This window comes from Anolis sagrei, chromosome X, assembly GCF_037176765.1.
Source record: "Anolis sagrei isolate rAnoSag1 chromosome X, rAnoSag1.mat, whole genome shotgun sequence".
NCBI classification, from domain to species: Eukaryota; Metazoa; Chordata; class Lepidosauria; order Squamata; family Dactyloidae; genus Anolis; species Anolis sagrei.
In genome coordinates this window covers 86,206,283-86,229,196 of record NC_090034.1, presented here as the reverse complement: position 1 = coordinate 86,229,196, position 22,914 = coordinate 86,206,283, and the positions used below count along the sequence as shown (strand labels likewise).

General features: G+C 45.2%; 1 protein-coding gene across 1 annotated transcript; it reads left to right on the top strand.

Moving 5' to 3' along the window:
- The first annotated feature begins 3,555 nt into the window (after positions 1-3,555).
- On the top strand, positions 3,556-22,586 carry MEAF6 (MYST/Esa1 associated factor 6). Its single transcript, XM_060784400.2, has 8 exons — positions 3,556-3,868; positions 5,230-5,345; positions 5,491-5,578; positions 8,590-8,635; positions 10,308-10,503; positions 16,959-16,988; positions 17,714-17,747; positions 22,205-22,586. The coding sequence occupies exons 1-8, from the start codon at positions 3,665-3,667 to the stop codon at positions 22,211-22,213; spliced, it is 723 nt and encodes a 240-aa protein (XP_060640383.1). The 5' UTR covers positions 3,556-3,664; the 3' UTR covers positions 22,214-22,586.
- The last annotated feature ends 328 nt before the right edge of the window (positions 22,587-22,914 follow it).

Sequence of the window (22,914 nt, the reverse complement as noted above, 5' to 3'; positions counted from 1 at the left end):
CTTTCAGTCAGCAAGTTCAGAAGCTCAGTGGTTTAACCTGCTGTGCCACCAGGGGCTAAACAAGGATAATATGATTTTAAAAACACAAAAAATGTCTTTTAGGGCTATTTAGAGAGAGAGATAGGAAAGGAAGAAATTTGTCAACATCTCTTTGTTGCAACTAGATTAGTGAAATCTTGGAAGGGGAAAAAAGAACTATCTAAAAAGGATTGGAGGAAAAAGTTGCCAGACTGTATTCAAATGGCCAAGTTGTCCAATGGTATTAGAGGAGGAAACAATGAGGAATTTGCTAAAAAATGGAGGCTTGGCATTTGGATATTTGGAAAGAAAGGCAAATGTAGATTTTAAAGATGCTGCAAGGGGAATTTATTAAAGCAGATATAAAGATAGGTTTTAATAGACAAAAGACTCACAAGGAGTAGTTACAGAAGTCAGGTGGTGGGATCATGGTGTGGAATGAGATGTTGTGATTGTATAGTTTTTGTCTGTTGTTGTATTATTTGTTCTATTTGTTACTTGTATAAAATACAATTTTGTTAAAGCTGAAAAAAATAATAACGTTCAAGATATGGTATAGTGCACAATGCTGAGGATTATATTTCCTGAACCTTTGTTTATTGTAACCTGCAAACCAATTGTTTATTTGTTCATTTGCTTTCGACTCTTTGTGACCTCCTGGACCAGTCCACACCAGAGCTCCCTGTTGGCTGTGGCCACCCCCAGCTGCTTGAAGTCCAAGCGAGTCATTTCCAAGGATACCATCCATCCATACCATCTCCCCTCCCAACAAATAAGAGAGTTTTGCGAGACCAGTTGCTCTTGTTGAAATAGTCTAGTAACAGCGAGGCTGCTGAGCATATTTTAGTTCTTGCGGACCACTGGTGGTCCACGGAACATAGGTTGGGAATCACTGCACTTGAGCATTGGCTTTGCTAACTTTTTAATGAATTGTTTATTTGTTCAGTCGCTTCCGACTCTTCGTGGCCTCATGGATCAGCCCACGCCAGATCTCCCTGTCAGCAGTGGCCACCCCCAGCTCCTTCAAGATCAAGCCAGTCACTTCAAGGATACCATCCATCCATCTTGCCCTTGGTTGGCCCCTCTTCCTTTTTCCATCCATTTTCCCCAGCATTATTGTTTTCTCTAAGCTTTCCTGTCTCCTCATGATGTGGCCGAAGTACTTCATCTTTGCCTCTACTATCCTTCCCTCCAATGAGCAGTTGGGCTTTATTTCCTGGAGGATGGACTGGTTGCATCTTCTCGCAGTCAAAGACACTCTCAGAATTTTCCTCCCAACACCACAGTTCAAAAGCATCTATCTTCCTTTGCTCAGCTTTTCCTATGGTCCAGCTCTCACATCTGTAGGTTACTATGGGGAATACCATGGCTTTGACTATGCGGATCTTCATTGCCAGTGAGATGTCCCTACTCTTCACTATTTTATCAAGATTGGCCATTGCTCTCCTCCCAAGAAGTAAGTGTCTTCTGATTTCCTGGCTGCAGTCTGCGTCTGCAATAATCTTTGCACCTAGAAATACAAAGTCTGTCACTGCCTCCATGTTTCTCCCTCTATTTGCCAGTTATCAGTCTGGTTGCTATCATCTTGGGCAGGGGTCCTCAAACTATGGCCAGGGGGCCGGATGCAGCCCTCCATGGTCATTTACCCGGCCCTCGCTCAGGGTCAGCCTAAGTCTGAAACTACTTGAAAGCACACAACAATAACAACAATCCTATCTCATCAGCCAAAAGTAGGCCCACACTTCCCATTGAAATACTAATAATTTTATATTTGTTGAAATTGTTCTTCATTTTAATTATTGTATTGTTTTAAAGTGTTTTTTGCACTACAAATAAGATGTGCATAAGAATTCATTCATGTTTTTTTTTTCAAATTATAATCCGGCCCTCCAACAGTTTGAGGGATTGTGACCTGGCCCTCTGTTTAAAAAGTTTGAGGACCCCTGATCTTGGGCTTTTTGATGTTTAATTGCAACCCAGACTTTTGTCTTTCATCTTGGTTAGAAGGTTCCTCATTTCCTCGCTTTTGGCCATCTACATATCTAAGGTTGTGAATGTTTCTTCCCACAATTTTCACCCCAGCCTTGGATACGTCAAGCCCTGCATGTTGCATGATGTGTTCTGCATACAAGTTGAATAGGTTGGGTGAGAGTATCCAACCCTGCCGTACGCCTTTCCCAATCTTGAACCAGTCTGTTGTTCCATGGTCAATTCTTACTGTTGCTACTTGGTCCTTGTATAGATTCCTCAGGAGAGAGACAAGATGTTTCGGTATGCCCATCTCACCCAGAACTTGCCACAATTTATGATCCACACAGTCAAAGGCTTTAGAATAGAGTAGAATGTTTATGAATAGAGGGTTAGGGTTAACCCTAACCCTAAATGAATAATGACTTAGATGAAGAGTTAGAAGGCAGGATCATCAAGTTTGCAGACGACACCAAATTGGGGGGGGCGGGGGGATAGCCAATACTCCAGAGGACAGGAGCAGGATTCAAAACGATCTTGACAGATTAGAGAGATGAATGGCCAAAACTAACAAAATGAAGTTCAACAGTGACAAATGCAAGATACTTCACTTTGGCAGGAAAAACGAAATGCAAAGATACAGAATGGGGGATGCCTGGCTCAAGAGCAGTACGTGTGAAAAAGAAATTGGAGTCCTCGTGGACAACAAGTTAAACATGAGCCAACAATGTGATGTGGCAGCAAAAAAAGCCAATGGGATTTTGGCCTGCATTAATAGGAGCATGGTGTCTAGATCTAGGGAAGTAATGTTACCCCTCTATTCTGCTTTGGTTAGACCACACCTGGAATATTGTGTCCAATTCTGGGCACCACAATTCAAGAGAGATATTGACAAGCTGGAATATGTCCAGAGGAGGGCGACTAAAATGATCAAGGGTCTGGAGAGCAAGCCCTATGAGGAGCGGCTTAAGGAGCTGGGCATGTTTAGTCTGAAGAAGAGAAGGCTGAGAGGAGATATGATAGCCATGTATAAATATGTGAGAGGAAGCCACAGGGAGGAGGGAGCAAGCTTGTTTTCTGCTTCCTTGGAGACTAGGACGTGGAACTACAAGAGAGGAGCTTCCATCTGAACATGAGGAAGAACTTCCTGACTTTGAGAGCCCTTCAGCAGTGGAACTCTCTGCCCCAGAGTGTGGTGGAGGCTCCTTCTTTGGAAGCTTTTAAAGAGAAGCTGGATGGCCATCTGTCAGGGGTGATTTGAATGCAATATTCCTGCTTCTTGGCAGAATGGGGTTGGACTGGATGGCCCACGAGGTCTCTTCCAACTCTGATTCTATGATTCTATGAAGCCAAAACATTTGGGAAGCATGGCATTGGAGAAAGGTGTCTACTGCCTGTATTCAGTTCCACTCCAAGCGTGGGCCAACTTCGGGAGAATTGTGGGACTCGGAAGTCCAAAACCTGGAAGGAGGGCCGAAGTGGACGCACGCCTGTCAATCTAGTCTCAACTGAGAGTGTAGTGCTGGGAGGGAAGGCTCTTCCCTCGGAGGCGGGGCTTAGTGTTCTCCTCCTCCTGGCCCCGCCTCCTCCTGGCCCCGCCTCCTCGCCGTTCTGCTGCCACTGCTGGGCCTAGGCGCCTCGGGAGGCCTTCCGTTCTTCCCTCCTCTTTGAGCGGGCGATGGCGGCGCTGCACGGGGGAGGCGGGGGCGGAGGAGCCGGAGGAGGAGGAGGGGGCGGCGGGGGAGGAGCGGGGGGCGGCGGCGGAGGGGGCAGCGGGGCGGGAGGGGGCTCCTCAGGGGCGGCCAAGGCCGGCGCCCCCCCGCAGATCCCGGACACCCGCCGCGAACTGGCCGAGCTGGTCAAGCGCAAGCAGGAGCTGGCGGTGAGGAGAGGGAGGGTGGGGAGGGGAGCAGGGAGGGGCGCTGCACTCCCCCCCCCCCCAAGTCGCCTCCTTCAGGGATGCAATGGCTGATGGGTTGCCCTTCTTCCCTCCCTCCCGCGCTCCCTCCCTCCCTCCAAACGCCTTCCCTTCCTTCCTTCCTTCCTTCTCTTCCCACTCTTTCCTTTGCTCTCTTCCTTCCCCTTCCCTTCTTTCCTTCCTTCCTCCCTCTTTTCCTTTCCTTCCCTCACTTCCTTCTTCTTCCTTCCTTTCCTCCTTCCCTCCCTTCCTTCTTCCTTCCTTTCATTTTCTTTTTCCTCCCCTCTCTCTTCCCTGCCCTTCCCTCCTTCCTTTTTTCTTCCTCTTGTCTTTCCTCCCTCCTCTCTCTCTCTCTTTCTCCTCCCTTCCCCTTCCTCCCTTCCTTTCCTTCTTTCTTTCCCCCTCCCTCCTTCTTTCTTTCTTTCTTTCTTCACTCCCCTCTCTCTTTCCTCCCTTCCCTTCCTCCCTCCCTTCTTTCCTTCCCTCCTTGTTACTTCCTTTTTTCATCCCTTCCTCTCTCTCTCTCCTTCTCCTTCTTTCCTTGCTTCCCTCCCTCCTTTTTCCTTCTTCCCATCTTTCCTCCTCCCTCCTTCCTCTCTCTCTTTTCCCTTCTTTGCTTCCCTCCCTCCTTCCTTTCTTTCCACCCTCCCTCCCTTTTTCCTTCCTGTCTTCCCTCCCTCCTTCCTCTTTCTTTCCTCCTTTCTTTCTTTCCTTTCTTCCCTCCCCCTTCCTCTCTCTCTCTTTTTCCTTCTTTCTTCCTTTCCTTCCCTCCCTTCTTTTTCCTCCCTTCCTTCCTTTCTTTCCTCCCTCCCTCCTTCCTCTCTCTTTCCCCTTCCTTGCTTCCCTCCCTCCTTCCTTCCTATCCTTCCTCCCTCCTTCTTTCCTTCTTCCTGTCTTTCCTCCCTCCTTCCTTTCTTTCTTTCTTTCTTTCTTTCTTTCTTTCTTTCCCCTTCCTTCCTTTCCTCCCTCCCTCTTCCTCTCTCTTACTTTCCCCTTCTTTCCTTCTTTCTTTCCTCCCCCTTCTTCCTCTCTCTTTCCTTGCACTTCCCTCCCTCCTTCTTTCCCCTTCCTTCCCTCCCCCCTCCTTCCCCTTCCTTCCTTTCCTCCCTTCTTCCCTTTTGCTTTCTTGCTTTCTTTTTTCTTCTTCCTTCCTTCCTTCCTTTTTGCATTCTTTCTTACTCCCTCCCTTCTTCCTTCCTCTCTTCCTTCCCCATGGATGCAATGGCTGATGATGTTCCTTTATTTCCTCCCTCCAACTTCCCACCTTTTCAATCTCCTTCCTTTCTCTCTTTCCTTCTTCCTTTCCTGCCCTCTTCCATCCCCAGGAGACCCTGGCCAACCTGGAACGCCAGATCTATGCCTTTGAGGGCAGCTACCTGGAGGACACCCAGATGTACGGTAACATCATCCGTGGGTGGGACCGCTACCTCACCAACCAGAAGTAAGCAAGGAAGGCCTGACACATTGAGGGGGGCAATGGGAGGTTCTGTGGTCCCTGGGCATTCGTAAAGTGCAGGGGTCTGCCCCCAGATGCAGCCAGGAGGCCCCAGACCCAGTGCCTGCCTCTCCTCCTTTCTCCCTGCCAGGAACTCCAACAGCAAGAACGACCGGCGGAACCGTAAGTTCAAGGAAGCCGAGCGCCTCTTCAGCAAGTCTTCGGTGACCTCTGCCGCTGTGAGTTCCTTCTTCCCATTCCTCTCCCTCCTCCCAGGATATTTGGGGGGGGGGGTGGCGGCACCCTATTTATTTATTATTTATTTACCTTACTTATATACCGCCTTTCTCAGGCCGAAGGCGACTCAGGGTGGTTTACAGTCGGCACAATTTGATGCCCCCAACAACATAAATTACCATTAAAACAATTAACATATAATATAAAACCAGTAAAAACGTAAGTCCTCAGTGTCTCATTACTAAAAAACATTTTCCAATCGCATTGTCCAGTCATTCCATGGGTTTAAATTTGCCAGTTGCACTGCATTTGCAAAAGCTTGCTCAAAAAGCCAGGTTTTGACTTGTTTTCGAAATATTAGGAGGGAGGGGGACCACCACTGAGAAGGCCCTGTCTCTTGTCCTCGCCAAACGCGACTGCGAAGACGGCAGGAGCGAGAGCAGGGCCTCCCCAGAAAATCTTAGTCCTAGAAGGTTCATAAGGAGAGATACGTTCGGATAGGTAAGCATCCAGCTGTGCACGGTCCAGCATGCACCTTCTCCTGAGCACACACATGGAAAGAGATGGCCAGAGAATTTGGTGCCCATCCCAAGGGTCATGGAAGTTTTAATTTATTTATATTTATTTACTTTACTTGTATACTGCTTTTCTTTCCCGGGGTGGGGTGGGGGACTCAAAGCAGTTTCCAACATATTTATGGCAAATTTTAATACTTCACATACATATGAAAGCTAACAAAACAACAATAACATATAACTATCAATTAGATCATGAAAGCGTAACAACATTTAGACAATTGCAACGTAGAGTTAAAAACATACTAATATAAACGTTAAAATGACATTGAACCCTTGAATCAGGGTTCAAGGCTATTCCAAATGTCAAATAACAATAGCACATCATCCCTGATTGTTCCTTGTACTGCTTACTGCCCAATGGCTTGGGCTCTTAGCCAAGTTTTTACTTTTTTTCTCAGAGTCAGTAGGGAGGGTGCTGATTTAATTTCGTTGGGGAGGGAATTCCATAGTCGAGGGGCCACCATTGAGAAGGCCCTGTCTCTCTTCCCACCAATCGCACCTGCGAGGGAGGTGGGATTGAGAGCAGGGTCTCTCCAGATGATCTTACATCCTATATAGACTACTGCAACGCTCTCTACGTGGGGTTGCCTTTGAAGACTGCTCGGAAGCTTCAAATGGTCCAACGCTCGACAACCAGGATATTAACAGGAGTGGCACTCAGGGAGCATACAACTCCTTTGTTGCGCCAGCTCCACTGGCTACCAGTCTGCTACCGGGCAAAATTCAAAGTGCTGGCATTGGTCTATAAAGCCCTAAACGATTCTGGCCCAACTTACCTGTCCAAATGCATCTCCTCCTATGAACCAGCTAGGACGTTAAGGTAATCTGGGGGGGCCCTGCTCTCAGTCCCGCCTGCATCACAGGTACGTCTGGCAGGGACGAGAGACAGGGCCTTCTCAGTGGTGGCCCCTCAGCTGTGGAACGCCCTTCCTACAGAAATTAGATTGGCCCCCTCCCTATTGGCATTTCGGAGGAAAGTGAAGACCTGGTTGTTCGAGCAGGCATTTGAATAGGCAGTGTAATGAACATAGGAATATGGAACAACGGATGATGAGATTGGATCTTGATTTTACTTGAGACGCTAATGAGATGTTATATTGATGTTTAACTATTATGTTATTATTTTTATTGTTTTTTTAACTGTTTTTATGATGTTGAGCATTGAATTTTGCTGTTGTTAACCGCTTTGAGTCGCCCAAGGGCTGAGAAAAGCGGTATATAAATGAAGTAAATAAATAAATCTTAACTGAAATAGTTCATAGAGGGAGATACTTTTGGATAGGTAAGCTGGGCTGAAACTGTTTAGGGCTTTATAGCCTAAAGCCACCACTTTGAATTGTGCTCGGTATCAGACTGGCAGCCAGTGGAGCTGGCATAACAGGGAGGTTGTGTGCTCCTTGTACCTCACTCCAGTAACCAGTCTGGCTGCCGCCCATTGGACCAATCAGAGCTTCCGAACAGTCTGCAAAGGCAACCTCGCATAGAGTGTGGGGAATTGAGTCTCAGGCCCTCATGGAGGCTGTTTGGGCAACGTGAATAATGAAACCATTGCCTTTCACATGGTTGGACCTTGTCTGTTGTGGAGGACATCACAGAAAAAGACACTCCAGAGAACAATACGAACAACGAGACACCATTTGGGAGGCTCCCCTTGACCCTGCCCTCAAAGTGACAGAAGGAATCTGTGGCATCCTCTCCAGCCAGCCTTGCCCCCCACCTTTCTCCAATTTATTTATTTATTTGAAACATTTATATTCCGCCCTTCTCACCCTGCAGAGGACTCAGGGCAGAGCACAACATATATACGGCAAATATTCAATGCTGGGACATAAAACCATAAATCTATACAAACATTAAAATCACTTACATCTACTTTAAAATCAGTTGCTTACAAACCATCTCAGGACACCATTCTATTATAGCCTTATTGCACTGCCCCAAAGGCTTGGTCCCACAGCCAGGTCTTCACCATCTTTCTGAAGGACAGGTGGAGGGTGTGTGTGTGATCTAATAGTGCCAGGAAGGGAATTCCATAGCCGAGGGGCAATCACTGAGAAGGCCCTGTCTCTTGTCCCCACCAAAGGCGCTTGTGACGGTGGTGGGAGCGAGAGTAGGGTCTCCCCAGAAGATCTTAGTCTTTGCAGTGGTTTGTAAAGGGAGATGCATTCGGACAGGTAAACTGGGCTGGTGCCGTTTAGGGCTTTACAGGCCAAAGCTAGCACTTTGAATTGTGCTTGGTAGCAAACAGGCAGCCAGTGGAGCTGACGTAACATGAGATTTGTGTGCTCCCCGTACGCTGCCCTAGTTATTAACCTGGCTGCCTCTTGTTGACCTATTTGAAGCTTCCAAACAGTCTTAAAAGGCCACCCCTGGACTTTCCTCACTCCCACTTTCTCTTTGCCCTTCTCATCCTGGCCTCTCCTCTGTTTTTCTAGGCGGTCAGCGCATTGGCTGGAGTTCAGGACCAGCTCATTGAGAAACGTAAGTTGGGACAGGTGTCTTTCCTCTGGTGCTGCTTTGGCGGCCGTCCCAGTCTCCTTCTGCCCCCGCCCCCCCCCCCCCCCGAAGCCCTTCATCTGAAGCTTTCCTTTGCTTCTCCTATCATGAAAATATTATTGCAGATTTGATAAATGTGAATTTAATATTATATATTGTATGAATGGAAGGATATATGAATGGAGTTAATAATTTTGGAAGCACCAGTAAAATAGTAAGGCCTGCTTGCTGGACTGTAATTAAAAGTTGCTAAAAAAAAGTAAATTCTGATAAGAACTGAGACAATGATAACAGAAATGTTTACAATGTTAAGAAGGAAGTCAACATAAGACCAACACCTATCAAGAAGAATCGACATCTGGCCAGGAAACTGCGATGGATCCAAGATGGAAGACGTCTATTATTAATTTACAACTTTGGGACTACAGCAGAATATTCCTATAAAAGACTCAACCTAATAAGTCTCAAAGTGTGACAGACAGAGACGCTGTTCACCTGCTATGCTCTGCTCCATGGGAAGGGGAGAGATAGCGTACCATGGAGTGGCAGATTTGCAAGGGAGCAGTCTGGTCACTTTGGCCTTCTTTCTCAAGGGAAGAGGAAGAAGTGTGTTTGGAGTCTTAGATTTTGTGCAGAGAGTCAGGTTCTGCCATATGGAAAACAGACATCTGATCCGTGGCATTGTGCTTAGGGAAAGGATGCATTTTGGAGTTTTAAAGTTATGGAAGTTTTGGAACTATGCGTTGGCAGGCTGCAGGGAAGCAGGTTCTGGCCTAACAGGTGCTTCTCTAAGGAGGGAGAAAAGGATATGGTAATATTTGTATGCATGACGATGAATGCATGTACCGTATATTCTGGAGTACTCAACGACTTTTTAGGCATGTAAAACCTTATAAAATTTTGGGGGTTGTCTAGTACGCCGGGTATAAAATTAAAATAATAATAAAATTACATACTATGGCTGCCTTGGCCTTGGGCTCCCCTCCTCCTCCTCCTCCGCCTTGGCTCATGGCGGCCTCCCGGGAAGGCTTCCCGTCCTTCCTCCCTTCCTGGCTGTCTTCCTTGCTCAGGCCCAGGTCTCTTGTTTGTTGGTGGCCGGGCCCCTGGGCTACTTCCCGCGCTGCTCAGGCCGATCTCCTTCTTCCTGGCCAGGCCTCGCGAGAAGTGCCTCTTCTCTGGCGAGACAACATTGTCTTGCGGGAGAAGAGGCGCTTTGCACGAGGCCTGGCCAGGAAGAAGGAGAGCGGCCTGAGCAGTGCCGGAGACCCTTCTGGAGGTGGCGCAGGAAGCAGCCCAGAGGCCCGAGGACAGAAACCACCTAGCTGTTTTGGGGAGTTGTCTTAAATGATGAGTATATCCCCAACTCTCTATTTTGCATGCAAAAGTTGGGGGGTCGTCTTATAGCCCCAGTCGTTTAATACCCCGGAATATACGGTACATGTGTGTGAATGGTGATTGAAAATGTAATTCTCCTTTGTTTGTTTGTTAACCAAAATAACTATAAATCAAATGTAGTTGTATAGAATCTGTATGTCTAAATGTTTTTCTGCAATCTGATATACCCTCTCACACTGGAAATTGCAATAAAACGAACCTATGCTTTAAAGTTATTGAAAAGTCATTCATGACACCCCCTCTTCTCAAATTGTTGCTCCAGGGGAACCCGGCAGCGGGACGGAGAGTGACACATCCCCGGACTTCCACAACCAGGAGAACGAGCCCAGCCAAGAGGAGGCCGAGGAGCTGGATGGTGCCGTCCAGGCGGTCAAGCCGCAGAAGGCCGCCTCCTCTGCTTCCGCCAGCCACCACAGCAGCAGCAGCCACAAGAAGCGCAAAAACAAAAACCGGCACAGGTGGGCCAGCAGGGCTGGGAATGGGCATTGTAGGCAGAGAGGCAGGGATGGGCTGGGAAGGCCTTCCTTTGGAAGGAGGCCCTTCAGCCCCTTCCAGCCCAGGCCCCAGCATACCATATGGATGCCAGTCTCACGCGCCATTGATTCTAATGCGCACCTCCATTTCCAAAACCCTGAAACCCAAGAAAAGTATTTGCTGCCAAATGTAATGTGCAGCGGCAAAAAATGCACTCTTTGTAATTCAGCCAAAAAATGTGCGCATTACTGTTGCTTCCTGTTTAGGATTTCTCCATTGTAAACAATTGTGTTAGAACACCAAAACTTCCAGAGATGGAAAAGAAAACCTTGGAGTTCATCTCTGCTGTAGAATGAATCCACTTTAACTGCCTTGGTTCAATGCTATGGAATCCTGTCATACAATCCTAATTTGACAAGGTTTTGAGCCTTCTCTGCCAAAGAAGCCTGGTTCCTCACCAAACTACAAATCCCAGCATTGCATAGCATTCAGCCATGTCCTTTTAATTAGCAATGCTATGGAATCCTGTCAAACAATCCTAGTTCGACAAGGTATTGAGCCTTCCCTGCCAAAGAAGCCTGGTTCCTCACCAAACTACAAATCCCAGCATTGCATAGCATTCAGCCATGTCCTTTTAATTATCAATGCTATGGAATCTTGTCAAACAATCCTAGTTTGACAAGGTTTTCAGCCTTCTTTGCTAAAGAAGCCTGGTTCCTCACCAAACTACAAATCCCAGCATTGCCTAGCTCCGAATCGCCTGTGGACTGAGAGGGGCAGTATATAAATGTAGTAAGTAAGTAAATAAATAAATAAATTCCTCACCAAACGACAAATCCCAGCATTGCCCAGCATTCAGCCATGTCCTTTTAATTAGCAATTCTATGGAATCCTGTCAGTCAGTCCTAGTTTGGCAAGGTATTGAGCCTCCCCTGCCAAAGAAACCTGGTTCCTCACCAAACTACAAATCCATAGCATTCGGCCATGCCTTTTTAATTAGCAGTGCTATGGAATCCTGTCAAAGAATCCTAGTTTGACAAGGTTTTGAGTGTTCTCTGTCCAAGAAGCCTAGTTTCGCACCATACTACAAATCCCAGCATTGCATAGCCTTCAGCCATGTCCTTTTAATTAGCAATGCTATGGAATCCTGTCAAAGAATCCTAGTTTGACAAGGTTTTGAGCCTTCTTTGCCAAAGAAGCCTAGTTCCTCACCAAACTACAAATCCCAGCATTGCATAGCCTTCAGCCATGTCCTTTTAATTAGCAATGCTATGGAATCCTGTCAAAGAATCCTAGTTTGACAAGGTTTTGAGCCTTCTTTGCCAAAGAAGCCTAGTTCCTCACCAAACTACAAATCCCAGCATTGCATAGCCTTCAGCCATGTCCTTTTAATTAGCAATGCTATGGAATCCTGTCAAAGAATCCTAGTTTGACAAGGTTTTGAGCCTTCTCTGCCAAAGAAGCCTAGTTCCTCACCAAACTACAAATCCCAGCATTGCATAGCCTTCAGCCATGTCCTTTTAATTAGCAATGCTATGGAATCCTGTCAAAGAATCCTAGTTTGACAAGGTTTTGAGCCTTCTTTGCCAAAGAAGCCTAGTTCCTCACCAAACTACAAATCCCAGCATTGCATAGCCTTCAGCCATGTCCTTTTAATTAGCAATGCTATGGAATCCTGTCAAAGAATCCTAGTTTGACAAGGTTTTGAGCCTTCTCTGCCAAAGAAGCCTAGTTCCTCACCAAACTACAAATCCCAGCATTGCATAGCCTTCAGCCATGTCCTTTTAATTAGCAATGCTATGGAATCCTGTCAAAGAATCCTAGTTTGACAAGGTTTTGAGCCTTCTTTGCCAAAGAAGCCTAGTTCCTCACCAAACTACAAATCCCAGCATTGCATAGCCTTCAGCCATGTCCTTTTAATTAGCAATGCTATGGAATCCTGTCAAAGAATCCTAGTTTGACAAGGTTTTGAGCCTTCTCTGCCAAAGAAGCCTAGTTCCTCACCAAACTACAAATCCCAGCATTGCATAGCCTTCAGCCATGTCCTTTTAATTAGCAATGCTATGGAATCCTGTCAAAGAATCCTAGTTTGACAAGGTTTTGAGCCTTCTTTGCCAAAGAAGCCTAGTTCCTCACCAAACTACAAATCCCAGCATTGCATAGCCTTCAGCCATGTCCTTTTAATTAGCAATGCTATGGAATCCTGTCAAAGAATCCTAGTTTGACAAGGTTTTGAGCCTTCTTTGCCAAAGAAGCCTAGTTCCTCACCAAACTACAAATCCCAGCATTGCATAGCCTTCAGCCATGTCCTTTTAATTAGCAATGCTATGGAATCCTGTCAAAGAATCCTAGTTTGACAAGGTTTTGAGCCTTCTTTGCCAAAGAAGCCTAGTTCCTCACCAAACTACAAATCCCAGCATTGCATAGCCTTCAGCCATGTCCTTTTAATTAGCAATGCTATGGAATCCTGTCAAAGAATCCTAGTTTGACAAGGTTTTGAGCCTTCTCTGCCAAAGAAGCCTAGTTCCTCACCAAACTACAAATCCCAGCACTGCATAGCATTCAGCCATGTCCTTTTAATGAGCACTAAGATTACCATATGATACAAATCTAATTTGGCCAGGTCATTTAGCCAAAAAAGGTGAACATTAGATTCGAGTAAATACAGAAATTGCCTCTGTCTCTTTGTTGTATTGTGCTGGAAGTCTGGATATTGCAGTACAGAGGGGAAGACCTTTCTGTTGTCACATTTCCCAATATGTCACCCAAGAAGATGAGTTCTCCCTCCATGTCTCTGCATGCCTTCAATGACCCTGTGAGGTAGGACAGGCGTTGAGAGAGATAAGGAGAGGGCTGGCCCACATTCACCCAGGGGTTTCCACCTGGCCTTGTTCACCAGAACTTGGTGCGGATCCCATTCCTTCCAGCCCGGGCTTCCTTTGATAAATGCGTTTACTCATTCCCGTCTCACTTTCCAGTTGAGGAATAGAATGGAGGCAGTGGGGAATAAATCGGTGTGGCCAAATGGTTAGATCCCAAGACTGCTGTCAGCAGGGAAAGTGTGTCTGTGATGCCAGGAAGCAAGAAGAGGGCAGCAGATGGAGGCAGAGAACCATAGGATCATAAAGTTGGAAGGGATCCCGGGGCCGTCCAGACAGGAAAAGCACAATCAGCACCCTCCTGACAGATGGCTATCCAGCCTCTGCTTAATATTTATTTATTTATTTATTTGGTACGCTTATATACCGCCAACATCTCAGCCTGTGCGGCGACTCATTGCGGTTTACAGCATGTTAAAATATACAATACACTTTAAGCATATAGATTAGAAATTTAAAAATTTAAAAATACATACAAAACATTCATAGTATTGGGCCACCAATACAGATCGGAACATCTCATCGTTTAAATCGTAGTCCAATTCGTTATCCTTGATTGCTAATCCATGGTCAAACAACATCACATCAAAAATCAATTGAAGGCTTGCACGAACATCCAAGTTTTTAGTTTCTTCCGAAATGCCATTAGCGAGGTGGCTGATCTTAGTTCAGTAGGGAGGGCATTCCAAAGCCGGGGGGCCACCACAGAAAAAGCCCTATCTCTCGTTCCCACAAGCCGCACCTGTGAAGCAGGTGGGATAGAGAGAAGGGCTTCTCCTGAAGATCTTAGGGTCCTGGTGGGCTGATAGGCCGAGATACGTTCGGATAGGTATGTAGGGCCAGAACCGTTTAGGGCTTTAAAGGTCAAAACCAGCACTTTGAATTGGGCTCGGTAGCTAATCGGTAGCCAGTGGAGCTGATACAGCAGAGGAGTTGTATGCTCCCTGCGCCCAGCCCCTGTTAATACCATGGCTGCCGCCATGGTATTAATAATAATAATAATAATAATAATAATAATAATAATAATAATAGGACGTAGAGTTGGAAGAGACCACTAGGGGCCATCTAATCCACCCCCTCCATTCTTTTAGGCAGGAAAAACACAATCAGCATCCTCCCAACAGATCACCATGCAGCTTCTGCTTAATAATAATAATAATAATAATAATAATAGGACATAGAGTTGGAAGAGACCCCCAGGGGCCATCTAGTCCCCCTCTTTTTTCTATTAGGCAGGAAAAGCACAATCAGCACCCTCCTGACAGATGGCCATCCAGCCTCTGGTTAATAATAATAATAATAATAATAATAAGAAGAAGAAGAAGAAGAAGAAGAAGACATATCGAATTGGAAGAGACCCCCAGGGGGCATCTAGTTCACTCCCTCCATTTTTCTAGGCAGGAAAAACACAATCAGCACCCTCTTGACAGATGGCCATCCAGCCTCTGCTTAATAATAATAATAATAATAATAATAGTAGTAGTAGGACATAAAGTTGGAAGAGACCCCAGTTCAGCTCCTTTCTTTCTGCCAGGCAGGAAAAGCACCATCAAAGTCCCCCCGACAGATGGCCATCCAGTCTCTGCTTAATAATAATAATAATAATAATAATAATAATAATAGAATATAGAGTTGGAAGGGACCCCAGGGGCCATTCAGTTAAGCCCCCTTCCTCCAGGCAAAGGAAAGAGTGCTCCTTTTCTTACAGCTCTTCAAGTGGCAAGGAATTCCAGAGTGAGCGTGGGCTCTATTTTCCTGCCGGAGGATGAAGGCAGATTTCCTTGCTCAGTTCTGACCTGGGTGCGGATTCTGTGAGATAAACCCTGGGTGTCTCTTATCCTCCCATCCCGTTCTTTCCTATTTGTGGGAGCAGGGAGTCTGGGGCGACAATAGGGAGAGAGATCTTTTTCACTTGCTGCCTTTGCCTCGTCTGGGCTTTCGTCCCCTTCCAGTGAAGCTCTGTTCTTGTCTTGTGAGTGAGGCTATGCTGTGTTTGTGTCTTTGTGTGTGAGAGAGATAAAGAGATGCCTGGGCCAGAACCCCTCCTAACTGCTCCTAACTCTGCTTCCTGCCTCTCTTTTCACTGTCACCTGGAGTGTTATTGACTTGGGAGTCTCCTGGGGGGTCCAGAGCCTTCTGCTCCAAACCCTGGTTATTGGGGCCACTCCACCCCTGGCTTCCAGGTACCTTTAGAGCAGGCATGGGCCAACTCCGGCCCTCCCTCCAGGTGTTTTGGTCTTCGGGCCCTTCCACATAGCGTATTTACCTATAAAGCCCTGTATGGCTCTGGCCCAGCTTACCTGTCCGAACATATCTCCCTCTACGTCCCACCTCAAAGTTTAAGATATTATTGGGAGGCCCTGCTCTCGGCCCCGCCTTTGGTGCAAACACGCTTGGTGGGGACGAGGGACAGGGTCTTCTCGGTGGTGGCATCCCTCCTCAACTTCAGGAGGAAATTGAAAACATGGTTATGGGACCAGACCTTTGGGTAGCCGGCAGATAATTTGACAATGGTAATAATGATAATGTTATGGAAAATGAACTATGGGCAGGCTTCCGATTGTGTTGTGCTTGCTGAATTCATTTCCACATAAGGCTAGACAGCCAGTATTATTGCACTTTTATTAATGTTCTTTTTGTATTGTCAAAGACTTTCATGGCTGGAATCGCTGGGTTGTTGTAGGTTTTTTCGGGCTATGTGGCCATGTTCTAGAGGCATTCACTACCTCTGAGGATGCTTGCCATAGATGCACGCGAAATGTCAGGAGAGAATGCCTCTAGAACATGGCCACATAGCCCAAAAAAACCTACAACAACCCAATGTTCTTTTTATTTTAAAACTAATTTTAAAATTAATTTACTATGCTTTATATATAATTCTGTATGTATTATGTATATGTAATGGCATCGAATTGAGCCAGATGTAAGCATAATAATAGTAATAATAGTAATAATAATAATACCCAGAATATCAAGGAAGAAAATCCCACAATATCTGCTTTGAACTGGGTTATCTGAGTCCACACTGCCATATATTCCAGTTCAAAGCAGATATTGTGGGATTTCCTACCTTGATATTCTGAGTTATATGTCTTTGTGGCAGTGCCCTTCAATTCTTGGTAGGCTATTAGCACAAGGGATTAGCTCTCTAGGCTGAGTTAGTTAGCAGGAAGAACTCTGGGAAGAGTTAGCTGATAACTCAGGGGACTACCGAGGATAGGTTAGTCAGAAACCCATTACTATTTCTCTGAAGCAGAGTGAGGGATTTTTGTTACTAGCAGCTAGATCTGTTTGATTAGCTATTAGGAATTGTGGGAGTTGAAGTCCAAAACACTTGGAGGGAGGAGCCAAGTTGGCCCATGCCTGCTCTAGAGGCCCCTTCACTTCCCTTTCCCTTCCTGCAGTGGGCAGTTGGTCCGTGGCTCTTCTTTGCACAATTTATGTCATTCTGAAATGCTCTCTTGCTTGGGTGGCTCTAATCAACTAACGGACTTTTAATTCCCTCGAATACTAATTTCTGTTGCTTCCTCTTTTCCTTCCTTTCAAACGCTGGCCCTCAGCCCGTCTGGCATGTTTGATTATGACTTTGAGTAAGTTTGCCTTGCCTTGATTGGGGTTCTTTGCCGTGCTGCATAGGCCTCCCCTCCTTCCCTGCTGTCTCCTGTCTTCCAACACCCCCCTCCCCCAAGCCATTCTAACCCATAGTTTATCTGTTTAATTGTAGGTATGTATATTAGGTTGTTAGGCGGGCAAGGTTTTTAAAATACAGACAAAAGCGCATCGGAGGTAATGTTTCATTTAATCTCCTTGGCAAATCCTCCCCTTCCCCTTCCAATCAGCTTCTCTCTTCTGCTTCTTTGCCTCGGTTTTAAAAAGCAGACCAGCTTCTACTGAGGGCCTTTTTATTATTTTGGACTTGGTTTGTCCTGCTTTGGTTTGTCCTGCTTTGCCCAAATGGATTTGGCAATTTCCTCCCACCTCCAGGGCCTCGTCGCCAATCTCCAATCGCAAAGCCAACCCTTCGCGAGGCACTATCATTAAACAGGCCTATCTCGTGCATGCCTTTTGTGTGGGCTTCAGGGCTGCCCAACCCTCTGATTCTGTCCCCCTTTTTCTGATTGAATGGGTGCAAGTTGCCCTTTAGAGCCTATAACGGGGTCTGGGCTGAAGGTTACTGGTTGAACTGGGAGGTGGGTGGTGATGGTGGTGGGTTGCCATGCTCTGCCTGCGGTGGTATTGTTCCTGCCGTGGATGACGGGGGAGCCAGCAGCTACTGGACCCCACTCTTCACTCCATGCCTTTTTCTGCTTTGCAGGATCGATCTCAAGCTGAACAAAAAGCCCCGAGCTGTAAGTATTACTTCACCACACACACACCACCATCTTGTGCTCCCCCCACTGTTGTGCCTGGGTAAAGTGCAAGTGGGCAGGAGTCCAGTGGGATATGAAAGGTGTAGAATAATAGGATCGTAGAATCTTAAGAGACAGAAGAGACCCCAAGGGCTACACAGTCCAACCCCATCCTGTCACATAGGAATACGCAATCCAAGCCCTCCTGATAGGTGACCATCCAACCTCTGCTTAAAAACCTCCAGGCAAGGAGACACTTCTTGCTTGGAAGCCGCCCTGAGTCCCTTCGGGGAGATAGGGCAGTGTATAAATAATAATTATTATAATTATAATAATAATTATTATTATTATTTTACTGACACAAAACACGGTATGTCACAGCAAATGAGATATATATCCATCATTGTTTGAGACGACAGTGCTCTCTGGATGTAGGTAAACTACAACTGTGGACTCAAACAATATTTATTTATTTATTTACTTTGCTTGTATACCGCAGTTTCTCAGCCCGTAGGCGACTCAACGCGGTTCACAAGAGCAAAAAGTCAATCATAACAACATACAGTTTAAAACCATTAACAGCATAGTATACAAAGTAATGACACATCAATAATAACACATTAACGTCTCGTAACTAGAATCGTGATCCAATTATTATTATTTTACTGACACAAAACACGGTATGCCACAGCAAATGAGATATATATTTTTATAATAATAATAATAATATATTATTATTATTATTATTATTATTATTTTAATGACAAAAAGGCAGTATGTCACAGCAAATGAAATATATATTATTATAATATAATAATAATATATTATTATTGTTATTATTATTATTGTTGTTTGAAACACAACAAGATGAGTCCACAGCAGACAAGATCACTCTGCTGGCTGTTGTATTGGATCACACGTCAGACACTTCCCAAGCGTCTAGGACTGTGTGATGTATCGGCGAATAATGCGTGCAGATCCCAGTAAGGTGTACTCATGCAGCTGGCAGATGGTAATTTTGTCAGCGCCGATTGTGTTTAAGTGCAGGCCAAGGTCTTTAGGCACTGCACCCAGTGTGCCAATCACCATTGGGACCACCTTGACTGGCTTGTGCCAGAGTCTTTGCAGTTCAATATTTAAATCCTCATATTGTGTTAGCTTTTCCCTTTGCTTCTCTTCAACCTTGCTGTTGCCTGGGATTGTAACATCGATGTCCATACTTTGTTTTTTTTATTATTGGCACATTCCACTACCTTCAGGAAGTTCTTCCTAATGTTTAGGTGGGGTCTCTTTTCCTGTCATTTGCATCCGTTGCTCTATTGCAGAGTTTCTGCAATAGACGCCCACTCACAATGTGGGGGTTGTGAGGGGCGTGTCAGAGGGGTCACCAAAGACCATAGAAAACAGTCTTTTCTGTTGGTCATGGGGGTTTATTGGGAAGTTTAGCCCAATTCTCTCGTTGGTGGGGTCCAGAATGCTCTTTGATTGTAGGCAAACCTTAAATCCCAGCAACTACAACTGCCAAATGTCAAGGTCTATTTCCTCCAAACTCCACCCATGTTCACATTTGGGCATATTGAATATTCATGCCAAGTTTGGTCCCAATCCATCATTGTTTGAGTCCACAGTGCTCTCTGGATGTAAGTGAACTACAACTGTGGACTCAAACAATGATGGATCTGAAAGGATGTCCCACTGAGGAGGAGGAAGAGACAAGTGCCCACCAAACCCTTCCAGTATTTTCTGTTGGTCATGGGAATTCTATGTTCCACATTTGGTTCAATTCTATCGTTGGTGGAGGTCAGAATGCTCTTTGATTGTAGGTGAACTATAAATCCAAGTAACTACAACTCCCAAATGACGAAACCAATCCCCCCTAACCCCACCAGTATTCAAATTTGGTCGTATCGGGTATTTGTGCCAAATTTGGTCCAGTGAATGAAAATACATCCTGCATATCAGATATTTACATTATTTATTTATTTACGACATTTATATGCCACCTTTCTCACCCCGAAGGGGACTCAGAGCGGCTTACAAGATATATATACATACAATATATTACATTATTAGCATAGTACAATATCAGTATTATATATTACTGATATTGTACTATATCATTATGTTGTAATATTATTAGTAATATTACATGTAATATAAAATATATAATTATAATATTGCATTATTAGTAGTATTATATTGTATTACATTATAATATTATAAGTATATGTATACAATATATTATATTATTAGTAAAACATGGGAGACAAGATGGAACTGTCTTCAACTGTACCCCCTCTCTCTTCATTCTGGCTAGTTGGTGCCGGGGTTAGGGGTGGGGCTCCCAACTGATGATTCTGATTACGATTCATAACAGTAGTAAAATTACAATTCTGAACTAGCAACAAAAATAATGTTATGGTTGGGGGTCACCACAACATGAGGAACTGTATTGAAAAGAATATCGGAAAATGAACTAGGAACGGCTAAGGCGATGGAACGGTTGAGGATTTGAACAAGAAGACATAGTTTTTATATTTTTTATTATTTGTTGTTTTTATGGTTTTTAAATGTGTTTTTCCTTTTTATTGATGTATGTATTTTTATATATGGCATCTAATTAAAGTTCAACAGTGACAAATGCAAGATACTCTACTTAGGCAGAAAAAACGAAATGCAAAGATACAAAATGGGGGACGATGCCTGGCTCGAGAGCAGTACGTGTGAAAAAGTTCTTGGAGTCCTCGTGGACAGCAAGTTGAATATGAGCCAACAGTGTGATGTGGCGGCAAAAAAAAGCCAATGGGATTTTGGCCTGCATCAATAGGAGCATAGTGTCTAGATCTAGGGGAGTAATGCTACCCCTCTATTCCACTTTGGTTAGACCACACCTGGAATATTGTGTCCAATTCTGGGCACCACAATTCAAGAGAGATGTTGACAAGCTGGAATGTGTCCAGAGGAGAGCGACTAAAATGATCAAGGGTCTGGAGAACAAGACCTATGAAGAGCGGCTTAAAGAGCTGGGCATGTTTAGCTTGAAGAAGAGAAGGCTGAGAGGAGATATGATAGCCATGTATAAGTATGTGAGAGGAAGTCATAGGGAGGAGGGAGCATGCTTGTTTTCTGCTGCCCTGGAGACTAGGACACGGAACAATGGTTTCAAACTACAAGAAAGGAGATTTTGTATATATAATATATATACAAAAACACAGTATGTCACAGCAAATGAGATATTATTATTATTATTATTATTATTATTATTATTATTATTATTATTATTTGAAACACAACAAGATGAGTCCACAGCAGACAAGATCACTCTGCTGGCTGTTGTATTGGATCACACGTCAGACACTTCCCAAGCGTCTAGGACTGTGTGATGTATTGGCAAATAATGTGTGCAGATCCCAGTAAGGTGTCCTTTTGCAGCTGGCAGATGGTAATTTTGTGTTTAAGTGCAGGCCAAGGTCTTTAGGCACTGCACCCAGTGTGCCAATCACCACTGGGACCACCTTGACTGGCTTGTGCCACAGTCTTTGCAGTTCAATCTTTAAATCCTCATATTGTGTTACCTTTTCCAGTTGTTGCTTTTCAACCTTGCTGTCGCCTGGGATTGTAACATCAAAGATCCATACTTTGGTTTTTTTTTATTAGCACATTCCACTACCTTCAGGAAGTTCTTCCTAATGTTTAGGTGGGATCTCTTTTCCTGTCATTTGCATCCGTTGCTCAATTGCAGCGTTTTTGCAATAAAGCAATAGACACCCCTGACTATGAGAGCCGTTCAGCAGTGGAACCCTCTGCCCCAGAGTGTGGTGGAGGCTCCTTTTTTGGAAGCTTTTAAACAGAGGCTGGATGGCCATCTGTCAAGGGTGCTTTGAATGCAATATTCCTGCTTCTTGGCACGGGGTTGGACTGCATGGTCTATGAGGTCTCTTCCAACTCTATGATTCTAATTGTTGCCGACTTGTACGCCGCCCTGAGTCAACCTTCGGGCTGATATGGGCGGGATACAAATGTCGTAAATAAATAAATAAATAAGGTTGAGAACCACTGCTCTATTGAGTCCCATTCTCTGGAGCAGCAGAAAATAACCTTTTCTCTTCCTCCTCCTCAATGGGACATCCTTTCAGATATGGAAACATTGCTGTCATGTCCCCTTCTCTCAGCCTTCTCTTCCCCAAGAGAAACATACCCAGCCAACCTGTTTGATTCAGTGTATGAACTCTGGTTGAGACCAATCCTAGAATTGAGGTCCTGGGAAATGGAGCTGCACCAATGCATCCTTAGCTGCTGAAAGGGCTGCTTTGAGGCCACAAAAGTGCTGCTATAGATGCGAGGGGCCTGCCAGGGTCTCAATTTCCCAGAGCCATGAATTGGGGGGAGGGGTTGTGTTCCCGCTGTGTGCAGAAGGCCCCACATTGAAACCCGCCTTCCTCTTCTCTTCCCTGCAGGACTACTAGGCTTCTCTGTGCCACTTCATCCAAGAACTCCTCCCCTCCTGACCTTCCCTTCCCGCCTTCTCTGGTCGCATCGAGAGACTGAATAAGCACAACGCTCCTTCCCAGACCATGCGCCTTCTCTGCCGTTTGGGGCCCTGGTCCAAGGGCAACAGTTGCTGGAGGTGGCACCTTTTCTTTGGGAAAGGCAGGCCTCCCTCCGATGGACCGACTGGCCTGAGCCTCAACCATTTCAGAACATAGCCATCCATTGTGAGACGCTCCTCTTGATGTTCCCTTCTGCTTCTCTCCTGCTTTGGGTTCCAGCCACAATTCTCTCGCAGTTTTCTTGTATGTTGTTTTTTTTCTTTTTTAAAAATAAATCTTGATATTTAAATTTCTAGTTTTTATATTTTTTTTAAAAAAGTGAGTTAATGTGTGCTGCAGCCTGTTTGGAGGCTGCTGAGCCCTTTCAAAGTGAAAGGAAGGCACGAAGGTGTCAAGCCATTCCTTTGGTGGAAAAGGGGGATATCCGTGTCTGCCATATGTAAATAAATACAATATACAATCTCCCCATATTCCTGGGCTTTTTTTCTGAGCGCACACTTTGCATAGTAAAGGCTGTCCCTGAAGAACCCCTGAAATTGAGTGTCCCTTGCCCTGGGACGGCACAACGACACGGGCCTCATCCTCTTTTCAGTGAAGGTCTTGTAGAATTGATGGGA